At 44.8% G+C, this 14,516-nt stretch overlaps 1 protein-coding gene across 9 annotated transcripts in view; it reads left to right on the top strand.

Annotated features, from left to right (window-relative positions):
* ANKS3 (ankyrin repeat and sterile alpha motif domain containing 3) overlaps nucleotides 1-14,516 on the top strand; it is a 38,275-nt gene that overhangs the window by 5,699 nt on the left and 18,060 nt on the right. For 6 of the 9 annotated variants that reach the window (XM_059154488.1, XM_059154489.1, XM_059154487.1 and 3 more), the window contains 3 exons: nucleotides 46-244; nucleotides 443-564; nucleotides 1,737-1,818. In XM_059154488.1, coding sequence (XP_059010471.1) covers nucleotides 46-244; nucleotides 443-564; nucleotides 1,737-1,818 — 403 coding nt within the window. Of the gene's footprint in view, nucleotides 1-45; nucleotides 245-350; nucleotides 565-1,281; nucleotides 1,301-1,736; nucleotides 1,819-14,516 lie in introns of those variants that run through there. The other 3 variants (XM_059154495.1, XM_059154494.1, XM_059154496.1) reach the window with 3 other exon arrangements.

The raw sequence follows: 14,516 nt of genomic DNA on the forward strand, positions 1-14,516 counted from the left end.
GTGTGAGATGGCTGGACGTGGCTGGCATCTCTTGCGTTTGTTTAGGAGAGAGTTAGATTTGAATAAGAAGAATGGTGGTGGCTGGACCCCGCTGATGTATGCCTCCTACATCGGACACGATACCATCGTGCACCTGCTGCTGGAGGCGGGGGTGAGCGTGAACGTGCCGACCCCAGAAGGGCAGACTCCGCTGATGCTGGCTTCCAGCTGTGGCAACGAGAGCATCGCCTACTTTCTCCTCCAGGTGAGCGCCGAGGGGACTCAGGCCCAGAAATGCGTGGGGCTCCTGGCCGCTCTGGCAGAGACGTGAGCCGCTGCAGACCATGGCGTACGTGTGCTTGCTCTCATAGCCACTTGGATTCTTGCACTGCGACGGCCTGGAGCACGCCCGCCCCGCACAGAGGAGCTGAGGCTGTAACGAGCGTTCTGTGTTCTCTTGAAGCAAGGTGCCGAGCTGGAAATGAAGGACATTCAAGGCTGGACTGCCCTCTTCCACTGCACCAGCGCTGGGCACCAGCAGATGGTCAAGTTCCTTTTGGACAGTGGAGCGAATGCCAACGTGAGGTGATTACCAGGTCTTTCGTGGTCGTTCTAGCTCTGAGGAGGGCAGCTAGGGAGGCAGCCGCGGGCCGGAGTGCAGAGTAGCCCCCTCCTTGGGCAGAGGTGACAGGCCTGCCCAGGTGTGGGAAGCTTTTGGGTAGTCCCAGCTTCTTCCTGCATCTGTCAGGGGACACTGGGTGCAGCACTTTCAGTGCCCTAAGCCTCATTTTCTTTATCTGAGAATGGGATACCAATACCTCTGTCACAGAGGAATTGTTGTTCGAGGAATTATGTGTTTGTCATACACCAGGGCCTGGTGGCCTAGCGAACGGCATTTGATTGACACTAAATGCTAATTCCTTTTTCCTTCTTGTCTTTTGTCTATATCCGGTGAACTGATGCTTAAAAGCAGCGTTCATTTTTATAAGCTGGAAGCTGTGTTGTCTAAAGCAGTCAGCACAGCCTGTACCAACCCAGCTTCTGGCAGGCATGGTGCATGCCCCTGGCTGCAGTCACCCCCTGTAAGATGCACCAGAGTTTCACATGCCACTGAAAAAGAAATGCCACTTGCCTACTGAATTTAAGATAAAATCTGACCTCAGAGATATTAAAATGTGAAAATGCTATGTTTTGGAATGGGTTTTAGCTTGGTTCCTATCTTCTAGACCAGCGCGAGAGAAGCGAGGGTCAGGAGGCATCTGTAGACAGCACTGGGCGAATCGGAACCAAGCACAAAAATAAGCATCAGATCCTAGGCAAAGTAAGGACACTGTAGATGACTAGTCCTGGAGCTTTTGGGAGGGTTCCTGGAGAATGATGAGCTCAAAAGATCGGATCTGGTTAGGTGGACGGGTGATGTTGGCTTTCTGTGTGCAGTGAAAGGCAACCGCTGCTTTTCGCTTGTAACTGAAATGGAGATTTAAGAGATGGCCCATGGAAGTAGCTTAGAGGGAGTGAAGAGTGGGAGACAGATTGTGTTGAGGAAGAAAGACTAGAGCTGGTGGTAGAAACAAAGATTTATGAGGTTCAGGTATCGATAGGAACTTTTCTTATGTCTCCCTGTTCGTTCTGGGGGAGGGAGACCTCAATGCTTAGGGACGGGAGATGGGCCAGCTTGGGTTGGTCTGCGGCAGGAAAGCTTCTGCCTGGCTGAACTCCTCTCTGCTAATTGTCTGGCCACGGCCTCTGTCTTGCAGGGAACCAGTGTATGGATTTACTCCTTTGATGGAAGCAGCTGCCGCTGGCCATGAAATAATTGTGCAGTATTTTCTCAATCATGTAAGTGACCCCTGTTTATTAGCTTACAGTTGAGTTACAGCAGGTGAGGAGTCCTGTCCCTAAAGTGTGAGCTGTAACAATTTTCTGCTGCACGGAAGTAGCTGTTCTTTGTTTATTCAGTACATTTTTATTGTGTCTACTGATGCCAAGTGTTGAGCAATGCTCGGGGGTACAGTGGTGAGTGAAAAAGATACCTATGCCTTAATAATTTTGAAAATGCTATTATTTGTGAAGTATGGAAAATATATTTTAAAAAATAGATAACACTTACCATCCCATCACTTAAAAACATCATGGAGAGTAAGAAGCTAAGATCTTCCTCCCTTTTCAACCACCCATGGTTTCTCCCCAAGATGCCCACTTGGTTTGGTAAAGAGACAGCCGGGGACTTGTCTGCTTAGGAAGGCCTGTCTCCAGACAGGTGTGCACACATTGCTTTTTTTTTTTTTTTAATGATTTTATTTATTTATTTGACAGAGAGAAATCACAAGTAGATGGAGAGGCAGGCAGAGAGAGAGAGGGAAGCAGGCTCCCTGCTGAGCAGAGAGCCCGATGTGGGACTCGATCCCAGGACCCTGAGATCATGACTTGAGCCGAAGGCAGCGGCTTGACCCACTGAGCCACCCAGGCGCCCCTGCTTTTTGTTTTGAACAGAGTGGGATTCCACTGTGTGTTGATAGCTTTTAGAAAATTGCTTAATATGCCATAGACATTTTCTCCTTGTATCCCATGTATATCTGAGCCATCATTAATTTAGTTCCTTATTCATTGAAATTTAAGTTTCTGACATTTTACAGTTATGAACAGTGCTCCAGGAACTCTCTCGATACGGGCAGCTTCAGCCTAGATGCAGGTCCACCGCGCTTCTGTAGGAAAGATTGCTGGTGTTTGCACGAGATGTTTATTAATAGACAATAGACAAATAGACAATTTAAACATGGGCAAGGATATGAATAGACATTTCTCCAAAAATGATTTATAGATGGCCGGTAAGCACATGAACAAATCCTTGACCTCATTAGTCGTCTGGGAAGTGCAGATCAAAAGTGCAGGGGCGTCTGTAGTAAAGGAAGACGCTAACAAGAGTCGAGGAAGATGTGGGGACGTCGAAACCTCGCACACGGCTGGTGGGAGGGCGAAATGACACGGCCTCTCTGGAGGACAGTCTGCCAGGGCCGCACACGGTTTTAAACACAAAGCTACTGTCTAACCCCGCCGTTCTCCTAGGTATAAACCCAAGGGAACTGAAAATAGGTCCACACAAAAACTTACACACAAATGTCTGTAGCAGTGCTATTCGTAGTAGCCAAAAGGTGGAGGCCCACGTGTCCGTCAGCTGGCAGGTGGAGCAGCGAAGCGGTCGCTCCGCACACGGGAGTGTCCCTCGGCTGGAGACAGGAGTGAAGTTCTGACCCCCACAATACGGATGAGCCTTGAAAATGTTACCCTCGGTGGGAGGATGCAGACACCGATGACCATGTAGTGTATGGTTCGTTGTTTTTGTTTTTTCAAGGTTTTATTTATTCATTTGACAGACAGAGATCACAAGTAGGCAGAGAAGCAGGCAGAGAGAGAGAGAGAGGAGGAAGCAGGCTTCCTGCTGAGCAGAGAGCCCGATGCGGGGTTCAATCCCAGGACCCTGGGATCACGACCTGAGCCAAAGACAGAGGCTTTAACCCACTGAGCTACCCAGGTGCCCCTTGTTTTTTTTTTTTTTAAAGATTTTGTTTGTCAGAGAGCCACACAAGCAGAGGGAGGGGTAGTGGGAGAAGCAGGCTTCCCGCTAAGCAGGGAGCCTGATACAGGGCTCGATCCCAGCACTGTGGGATCATGATCTGAGCCAAAGGCAGAGTCTTCACCGACTGAGCCCCCCAGTATCCTGACTGAGCAAATTTGTAGAGATAGAAAGCAGAGTAATGCTGATCTACTAATGCCGGCGGCAGAGGGTGAGTTGGGAGGGTGGGCGGGAAGGGATGGTGAGAGATGAGAAGTACGGGGAGAGGGTGGTGGTGAACGGATGCAGGATTTCTTTTTAGAGTGAGGAGAACGTTCTGAAATTCATTGTGGTGATGGTTGTGCGCCAGTGAATTAATTATCTACTGTGAGTGGGGGAATTGCATGGTATGTGAATTTTATTTTAATAAAGTTGTTAAGGGGCGCCTGGGTGGCTCAGTGGGTTAAAACCTCTGTCTTCGGCTCGGGTCATGATCTCAGGGTCCTGGACTTAGCGGGGAGCCTGCTTCCTCCTCTCTCTGCCTGCCTCTCTGCCTACTTTTGATCACTGTCTGCCAAATAAATAAATAGAATCTTAAAAAAAAAATCTTTAAAGAAAAATAAAGTCATTAAAAAGTTCAGCAGGGTTGAAATACGAAGTCCTAGCAGGTTCCCACTGCAAAGGTTGTCTCTTTGGCCTCCCTCTCCAGTAATGTGTGCAGGTGCCCACTTTTTCATGTCTTCACCAAGCCCTGGAAGTTGCTCATCTTATGTTTTTGCCAGTGTGGTGGGAGAAAAGTAACAACTGTTTTGTTTTATAGTTATCAGTGAGGTTGAACATTTAAAAATGCATTTATTGGCATTTTTGTATTTATGATTTGTCTCTTTTTGGGGGTCCACTTTATTGGATAGTTTAGCATAATAAAATGTTAACATGCTATCTTTCTTTAAAAAAAGAATCCAAATGCCCCCCAAGGGCGCCTGAGTGGCTAAGTCAGTGAATTGTCTGACTCCTGGTTTTTGCTCTGGTCACGATCTCAGAGTCGTGGGGTCGAGCCTGGCGTCAGGCGGAGCCGGGAGCTTGAGGTTTTCTCTCCCCCTCTCCCTCTCCCCTTCCCCCTCTCCCCTTCCCCCCATCCTGTGCGCACATAGACTTCAGAAAAAAGGAAAAAGAAGGACTTGGGAACGGTACCCTTGTGTGGTAAAACTAGACATGAGACTGAGGGGGTACAGGAGCCTGCCTGCCCCCTTTGCCTTGCTCTCTGGTCTCCCCCACCATGGCTGCCGCTCAGCTCACTCGCTCTTCCTTGCTCTCTGTCTTCCTTTCTCTGTCTTTCTTTCCTTCTCTCCCTCCCTTGCTCCCTCCATTCATTTACTTATTGTTTATTTCCCTTCCTTCTCTCTCTCTCTTCCTCTTGGAGATCGTTCTGTATTCCTGTATCATAATCTTTCTTCTCTCTCTTTTCTTCATGGCGGCGCAACACTTCCTTGGAGGGATGAATCAGAGGTTGGTTGACAGTGGAAGTAAGTCGTTGCCAGCCACTGGCTGTCACATTCAGTGTGGAGACTTCCTGCACACACCTCTCTGCACACGTGTGTGACCACATCTGTCCAGTTCAGTACCCAAGGTAGAATTTTCCATGGAATGTAAGTCCGGTCTTAACAAAGGATTGTCCACTTACCATCTGAAGAGCAAATTGTACCAACTTACACTCCTTCCACAGCAGCAAGAATTATGAATTTAAATTTGAAGTACTTTGAACTTACAGAAAAGTATAGATGATAATATTATTCCACACACGTGACCCCAAAGTGACCCCTAAGCAGATGTTGATCTGCAGCTTTCCTGCCCCTGGTTTTCTGCTTTCACCACACACCGTGTCCTTAAGGAGGGCACAGGTTGTTCGGTGGTTCGATGTAAAGATTTATGTAGTAACATGTCAGACTGTGTGCGTCTTTCAGCAGTGTGCTGGTGTGTGTGGGCCCAGTTCACTCATTTTTTTTTTTTTTAAGATTTTATTTATTTATTTGACAGAGATCACAAGTAGGCAGAGAGGCAGGCAGAGAGAGAGGGAGAGAAGCAGGCTCCATGCCAAGCAGAGAGCCCGATGCGGGTCTTGATCCCAGGACTCAGAGGCTTTAACCCACTGAGCCACGCAGGCGCCCCCCTGTGCACTCATTTTGACAGCTCTGTGTGTGTTGGACGTCTGAGTGTTTGACCTTCATCTGTTCCTCTTTTAGTGGACATTTCAGTGGTGTCTACTTTGCTGTTCCTGACAGGGCTGCAGTTCCCATTTCACACCTGTCTTCTCAAGCATGTGGGAAGGCATTTCAAAGAAATCAGGATGTATTCTTCACGTTAGACGTTTCAGTGTGCAGGCTGAGTGAGTCTGCACTAGAGAGTAGTAACTGACTTTCCTCCACGGTCAGCCTGATTTATGTCCTGATAGTGTTTTGGAGTTCTTGTCTCTGACACCCGCAGGAACACGTGGTACCTGGTATCACATGAGCTGTCTCCTGTTGATTTTTGCCTTTCTCCGATGTCAGTGAGGTTCAGCATCTCTTTTTCTTCTTTTTTAAATTAACATATAATGTATTATTTGCCCCAGGGATACAGGTCTGTGAATCATCAGGCTCACACATTTCACAGTGCTCACCATAGCACATACCCTCCCCAGTGTCCATCACCCAGCCACCCTCTCCCTGCCTCCCCCACCCCCCAGCAGCCCTCAGTTTGTTTTGTGAGATTAAGAATCTCTCGTGGTTTGGGCGCCTGGGTGGCTCAGTGGGTTAGGCCTCTGCCTTCGGCTCAGGTCATGATCTCAGGGTCCTAGGATCGAGTCCTGCATCGGGCTCTCTGCTTGGCGGGGAACCTGCTTCCTCCTCTCTCTCTCTGCCTGCCTCTCTGCCTACTTGTGATCTTGCTCTGTCAAATAAATAGATAAAATCTTAAAAAAAAAAAAAAAGAATCTCTTGTGGTTTGTCTCCCTCCTGATCCCATCTTGTCTCATTTTTTCCCTCCCTACACCGCACGACCCCCCCCCACTGCCTCTCAATTTTCCTCATATCAGTGAGATCATTTGATAATTGTCTTTCTCTGATTGACTTATTTCACTTAACGTAATACCCTCTTGTTCCATCCATGTCATGCAAATGGCAAGATTTTGGTTTTTTTTTTTTTTTTTCTGATGGCTGCATAGTCTTCTATTTTATTTATATACCACATCTTCTCTATCCATTTATCTGTTGATGGACATCTAGGTTCTCTCCATAGTTTGGCTATTGTGGACATTGCTGCTATAAACATTCAGATGCATGTGCCCCTCTGGATCACTACATTTGTATCTTTAGGGTAAATACCCAGTAAGATTGCTGGGTAGTAGGGTAGCTCTATTTTCAACTTTTTGAGGAACCTCCATGCTGTTTTCCAGAGTGGCCGCACCCACTTGCATTCCCCCCAACAGTGTAGGAGGGTTCCCCTTTCTCCACATCCTCACCAACACCTGTCCTTTCCTGACTTGTTAATTTTAGCTATTCTGACTGGTGTGCAGTGATATCTCACTGTGGTTTTGATTTGTATTTCCACGATGCTGAGTGATGTGGAGCACTTTATCATGTGTCTGTTGGCCATCTGGATGTCTTCTTTGCCGAAATGTCTGTTCATATTTTTGGCCATTTCTTTTCTTTTCTTTTCTTTTAAATTTTGTTTATTTATTTGACAGAGATCACAAGTAGGCAGAGAGAGGCAGGCAGAGAGAGTGGGGGAAGCAGGCTCCCTGCTGAGCAGAGAGTCCCATGTGGGGCTCGACCCCAGGACCCTGAGATCATGACCTGAGGCAGAGGCTTAACCCACTGAGCCACCCAGGTGCCCCTTTTGGTCATTTCTTGATTGGATTATTTGTTCTTTGGGTGTTGAGTTTTATAAGTTCTTTATAGATTTTGGATACTAGCCCTTTATCTGATATGTCATTTGTGAATGTCTTCTCCCATTCTGTCAGTTGTCTTTTGGTTTTGTTGATTGTTTCCTTTGCTGTGCAAAAGCTTTTGATCTTGGTGAAGTCCCAGTAGTTCATGATTGCTCTTGCTTCCCTTGCCTTTGTTGATGTATCCAGGAGGAAGTTGCTGTGGCTGAGGTCAAAGAGGTTGCTGCCTGTGTTCTTGTCAAGGATTTGGATGAATTCCTGTCTCACATTGAGGTCTTTCATCCATTTTGAGGCTATTTTTGTGCGTGCTATAAGGAAATGGTCCAGTTTCATTCTTCTGGAGATGGCTGTCCAATTTTCCCAGCACCATTTGTTGAAGAGACTTGTCTTTTTTCCATTGGACATTTTCCTGCTTTGTTGAAGACTGGTGGACCATAGAGTTGAGGGTCCATTTCTGGGTTCTCAGTTCTGTTCCATTGATCTATGTGTCTGTTTTTGTGCCAGTACATCATCCTGTCTTGATGATTATGGCTTTGTAATAGAGCTTGTAGTCTGGAATTGTGATGCCACCATTCCTCTGGCTATTCGGGGTCTTTTCTGGTTCCATATAAATTTCAGGGTTACGTGTTCCATTTCTTTGAAAAAAATAGATTAAAAAAAATATTTTATTTATTTATTTGACAGAGAGAGATCAAAAGTAGGCGGAGAGAGAGGAAGGGAAGCAGGCTCCCTGCTGAGCAGAGAGCCTGATGCGGGACTCTATCCCAGGACCCTGGGATCATGACCAGAGCCAAAAGCAGAGGCTTAACCCACTGAGCCACCCAGGAGCCCCCAAATTGATGGTATTTTGATAGGGATTGCATTAAATATAGGTTGCTTTAGGTACATAGACATTTTCACAATATTTTATCTTCCAATCCATGAGCATGGAATATTTTTCCATTTATTTGTGTCTTCCTCAATTTCTTTCACGAGTACTTTATAGTTTTCTGAGTAGAGATTCTTTGCCCCTTTGGTTAGGTTTATTCCTAGGTATCTTACAGTTTTGGGTGCAATTGTAAATGGGATCGACTCCTTAATTTCTCTTTCTTCTGTCTTGCTATTGGTATATAGAAATGCACCTGGTTTCTGTGCATGGATTTTATATCCGGACACTTTACTGAATTCCTGTATGAGTTCTAGCAGTTCTGGGGTGGATTCTTTTGGGTTTTCCACATAAAGTATCCTATCATCTGCAAAGAGTGAGAGTGACTTCTTTGCCAATTAGGATGCCTTTAATTTCTTTTTGTTGTCTGATTGCTGAGGCTAGGACTTCTAGTACAGTGTTGAATAGCAGTGGTGATAGTGGACATCCCTGCCATATTCCTGACCTTAGGGGAAAAAGCTGTCAGTTTCTCCCCATTGAGAATGATATTTGCTGTGGGTTTTGCATAGATGGCTTTGATGATATTGAGGTTTGTACCCTCTATGCCTACACTGTGAAGAGTTTTGATCAAGAAAGGTTGCTGTACTTTGTCAAATGCTTTTTCAGCATTTGAGCGTATCATATGGTTCTTGTTCTTTATTAATGTATTGTATCACACATTGTTTGATTTGTGGGTGTTGAATCAGCCTTGCAGCCCAGGAATAAATCCCATTTAGTTGTGGTGAATAATCCTTTTAATGTACTACTGTTGGATCCTATTGGCTATTATTTTGGTGAGAATTTTTGTATCCACGTTCATGGAGGATATTGGTCTGTAATTCTCCTTTTTGATGGGTTCTTTGTCTGGTTTTGGAATCAAGGTAATGCTGGCCTCATAAAATGAGTTTGGAAGTTTTCCTTCCATTTCTATATCTTGGAACAGTTTCAGGAGAACAGGTATTAATTCTTCTTTAAATGTTTGGTAGAATTCCTCTGGGAAGCCGTCTGGCCCTGGGCTCTTGTTTGTTGGGAGATTTTTTTTTTTTTTTTTTTTGGACAGACAGAGACCACAGGTAGGCAGAGAGGCAGGCAGAGAGAGAGGAAGGAAAGCAGGCTCCCTGCTGAGCAGAGAGCCCGATGCGGGGCTCGATCCCAGGACCCCCGGGATCATGACCTGAGCCGAAAGCAGAGGCTTCAACCCACTGAGCCACCCAGGCACCCCTGTTGGGAGATTTTTGATGACAGCTTCAGTCTCCTTACTGGTTACGGGTCTGTTCAGGTTTTCTAGTTCTTCCTGGTTCAGTTTTGGTAGTTTATATGTCTCTAGGAATGCATCTATTTCTTCCAGATTGTCAAATTTACTGGTGTATTGTTGCTCATAATACATACTTATAATTGCTTGTATTTCTTTGGCATTGGTTGTGATCTCTCTTTCATTCATGATTTTATTAATTTGTGTCCTTTCTCTTTTGGATAAGTCTGGCCAGGGGTTTCTCAATCTTATTTTTTCAAAGAACCAGCTCCTAGTTTTGTTGATTTGTTCTACTGTTCTTTTGGTTTCTATTTCTTAGATTTCTGTTCTGATCTTTCTTCTTCTTCTCCTGCTGGGGTTAGGCTTTCTTTGCTGTTCTTTCTCCAGCTCCTTTAGGTGTAGGGTTAGGTTGTGTACTTGACACCTTTCTTATTTCTTGAGAAAGGCTTGTGTTGCTATTTAGTTTCCTCTCAGGACCACCTTTGCTGTGTCCCAAAGATTTTGAACAGTTGTGTTTTCATTTTCATTTGTTTCCATGAATTTTTTCCAATTCTCCTTTAATTTCCTGGTTGACCCATTCATTCTTTTTTTTTTTTTTTAAGATTTTATTTATTTATTTGACAGAGAGAGATGACAAGCAGGCAGAGAGGCAGGCAGAGAGAGAGGAGGAAGCAGGCTCCCTGCTGAGCAGAGAGCCTGATTTGGGGCTCGATCCCAGGACCCTGGGATCATGACCTGAGCTGAAGACAGTGGCTTAACCCACTGAGCCACCCAGGCGTCCCTGACCCATTCATTCTTTAGTAGGATGCTCTTTAGCCTCCATGTATTCAAGTTCTTTCCAACTTTCCTCTTGTGATTGAGTTCTAGCTTCAGACCATTGTGGTCTGAAGATATGCAGAGAATGATCCAGTCTTTTGGTACTGGTTGAGACCTGATTTGTGACCCAAGATTGAGCTATTCTGGAGAATGTTCCATGTGCACTCGAGAAGAATGTGTATTCTGTTGTTTTGGGATGAAGTGTTCTAAATATATCTGTGATGTCTTTCTGGTCCAGTGTGTCATTTAAGTCCTTTATTTCCTTGTTGATCTTTTGCTTAGATGATCTGTCCATTTCAATAGGGGGGGTGTTAAAGTCACCTACTATTACTGTATTATTGTTGATGTGTTTCTTTGATTTTGTTATTAATTGGTTTATATATTTGACTGCTCCCATATTAGGGACATAGATCTTTAAAATTGTTAGATCTTCTTGTTGGACAGAATCTTAAGTATGATATAATGTCCTTCCTCATTTCTTGTTACGGTCTTTAGCTTAAAATCTAATTTATCTGGGACGCCTGGGTGGCTCAGTTGGTTGGACGACTGCCTTCGGCTCAGGTCATGATCCTGGAGTCCCGGGATCGAGTCCCGCATCGGACTCCCAGCTCCACGGGGAGTCTGCTTCTCCCTCTGACCTTCTCCTCGCTCATGCTCTCTCTCACTGTCTCTCTCTCTCAAATAAATAAATAAAATCTTAAAAAAAAAAAAAAAAATCTAATTTATCTGATATAGGGACTGCTATCCCAGCTTTCTTTTGATGTCCATTAGCATGGTAATTTGTTTTCCACCACCTCACTTTAAATCTGGAGGTATCTTTGGGCCTAAAATGAGTTTCTCATAGACAGCATATCAATGGGTCTTGTTTTTCTAATCCATTCTGATACCCTGTGTCTTTTGATTGGGGCATTTAGCCCATTTACATTCAGGGTAACTTGAAAGATATGAATTCAGTGCCATTATATGGCCTGTAAGGTGACTGTTCCTGTGTGTGAGTGTGTGTGTGTGTGTGTATTTTTTTTTAAAGATTTTATTTATTCATTTGACAGAGATCACAAATAGGCAGAGAGGCAGGCAGAGGGAGAGGGGAAAGCAGGCTCCCCACCGAGCAGGGAGCCCAATGTGGGGCCTGATCCCAGGAGCCTGGGACCACAACCCGAGCCAAAGGCAGACGCCCAACTGAATGAGCCACCCAGGCGCCCCAACTGTTTCTGTATATTGTCTCTGTTCCTTTCTGGTTTGTTACTTTTAGGCTTTCTCTTTGCTTAGAGGACCCCTTTCAATATTTCCAGGAGGGCTGGTTTGGTGTTTGCAAATTCTTTTAATTTTTATTCGTCCTGGAAGCTTTTTATCTCTCCTATTTTCATTGACAGCCTAGCTGGAGATAGTATTCCTGGCTGCATAGTTTTCTCATTTAGTGCTCTGAATATATCATGACAGTCCTTTCTGGCTTTCCAGATCTCTGTGGATAGGTCTGCAGCCAGTCTAATATTTCTACTGTTGTATGTTACAGACCTTTTGTCCTGAGCTGCTTTCAGGATTTTCTCTTTGTCACTGAGACTTGTAAGGTTTACTATTAGATGACAGGGTGTAGACCTCTTTTTATGGGTTTTGAGGAGGGGGTCTCTGTGCCTCTTGGATTTTTTTTCTGTACTTACTTAATGGTTATAATATTTATTTGCTTATTAACATCTTATTCTTATTTTATTATTTTCAGTGTTCCAAGATTGTTTATGCACCATACCCAGTGCTCCAAGCAGTATGTTTCCTCCTTAATACCCACCACCAGGCTCACCCATCCCATTACCCCCCTCCCTTCCAAAACCCTCAGTTTGTTTCACAGAGTCCACAGTCTCTCATGTTTCATCTCCCCCTCCCAATTTCCCCCAGTTCACTTTTCCTTTCCTTCTCCTAATGTCCTCCATGTTATTCCTTATGCTTCACAAGTAAGTGAAACTATATGATAGTTGACTTTCTGTACTTGACTTATTTCACTCAGCATAATCTCCAGTTCTGTCCATGTTGATTAAAAAAAGTTGGGTATTCAGTGCCTCCTGGATTTTGGTGCATGTCCCCTTTGCCAAATTAGGGAAATTCTCTGCTATAATTTGCTCCAGTATACCTTCTGCCCCCCCACTTTTCTTCTTCTGGGATCCCAATTACTCTGATACTGTTTTGTCTTATGGTATCACTTATCTCTCGAATTCTCCCCTCGTGGTCCAGTAGTTGTTTGTCTCTGTGTTGCTCAGCTTCTTTATTATCCATTATTTGATCTTCCATATCACCAGTTCTCTCTTCTGCCTCATTTATCCTAGCAGTAAGAGCCTCCATTCTTGATTGCACCCCATTAATAGCTTTTTGATTTCAGCTTAGTTAAATTTTAGTTCTTTTATTTTTCTAGAAAAGGATTCTTGGGACACCTAGGTAGCGTCTGCCTTCGGCTCAGGTCATGATCCCAGGGTCCTGGGATCAAGTCCTGCATCAGTTGCCATGCTCAGCAGGGAGCCTGCTTCTTCCTCTGCCTGCTGGCCCCCTGCTTGTGCTCTCTCTCTCTGACAGATAAGTAAATTTTAAAAAAAAAAGGAATGGGATCCTCTAATACCTTCCATGCTTTTTTCGAGCCCAGCTAGCCCCTTGATAATTTTCATTCTGAACTCTAGTTCTGACATATTATTGTTATTATTTTTTAAAGATCTTATTTATTTATTTGACAGAGATCACAAGTAGGCAGAGATGCAGGCAGAGAGAGGAGGAAGCAGGCTCCCTGCTGAGCAGAGAGCCCGATGTGGGACTCGATCCCAGGACCCTGGGATCATGACCTGAGCTGAAGGCAGAGTCTTTAACCCACTGAGCCATCCAGGCACCCTAGTTCTGAGATATTATTAATGTCCGTATTGATTAGGTCCCTCGCCATTGGTACTGCCTTTTTTTTTTTGGTCGCGAGTTTTTCTGCCTTTGTCATTTTATCCAGATAGGAATGGATGAATGAGGGGCACCTGAGTGGCTCAGTCATAAAGCGCCTACCTTTGGGTCAGGTCATGATCCCAGGGTCCTGGGAACAAATCCCACATTGGGCTCCCTGCTCAGCATGGAGCCTGCTTCTCCTGCTGTCCCTCCCTCTGCTTGTGTTCTCTCTCTTTGTCAAATGAATAAATAAAATCTTAAAAAAAAAAATAGATGAATGAGAGAACAAAATGCTAAAAGGGTAGCAATGACCCCAGAAAAATATACACTAACCAAATCAGAAGAGACCTAAAACCAAGGGAGAATAAAGGGGTGTGTGTGTGTGTGTGTATGTGTATGAATGACTGATGAATGGAAGACAGCCACAGACTTGATTTTGGGTATATTTTGGTCTCTTAGAAGAAACTACCTCCCAAAATTTGAAAGAAAATCTTATCTATATAGATACAAAATTAAGGGTAAACATGATGAAGGGATGGAATATGACAGTAAAGATGAAAATTTTAAAAGATTAAAAAAAAAAGATTAAGGGGCGCCTGGGTGGCTCAGTGGGTTAAGGCCTCTGCCTTCGGCTCAGGTCATGATCCCAGGGTCCTGGGATTGAGCCCCACATCGGGCTCTCTGGTCGGCAGGGAGCCTGCTTCCTCCTTTCTCTCTCTGCCTGCCTCTCTGCCTACTTGTGATCTGTCAAATAAATAAATAAAATCTTTAAAAAAAAAAAAGATTAAGAAAAAATAAAATTTAAAAAATTTAACCTTGGAAGTCTATGGCCATACCACCCTGAACACGCCCAATCTTGTCTGATCTCGGAAGCTAAGCAGGGTCAGGCCTGGCTAGTACTTGGAGGGGAAAGCCTAAAGGATCATTGAAAGAAAGCTGTGAAGTTTGTGTGTTGCTTTCCCCTATCTCTGGAGTTCCGTAATTCTCACTGATCAGTGAACTTCATCTTGGCTGGATGGTCTTGCTAGTCTTCTGGGAGAGGGGCCGTTGGAGTGATTCTCAAATGTCTTTGCCCGAGGCGGAATTGCACTGCCCTTGCCAGCTACCAGGCTAAATAATCTGCTGGGTTCGCTCCCGGGAGCTTTTGTTCCCTGAGCGCTTTCTGTAGAGCGCCGGAGGCCGGGAA

Source organism: Mustela lutreola, chromosome 17 (assembly GCF_030435805.1).
Source record: "Mustela lutreola isolate mMusLut2 chromosome 17, mMusLut2.pri, whole genome shotgun sequence".
Taxonomy (NCBI): domain Eukaryota; kingdom Metazoa; phylum Chordata; class Mammalia; order Carnivora; family Mustelidae; genus Mustela; species Mustela lutreola.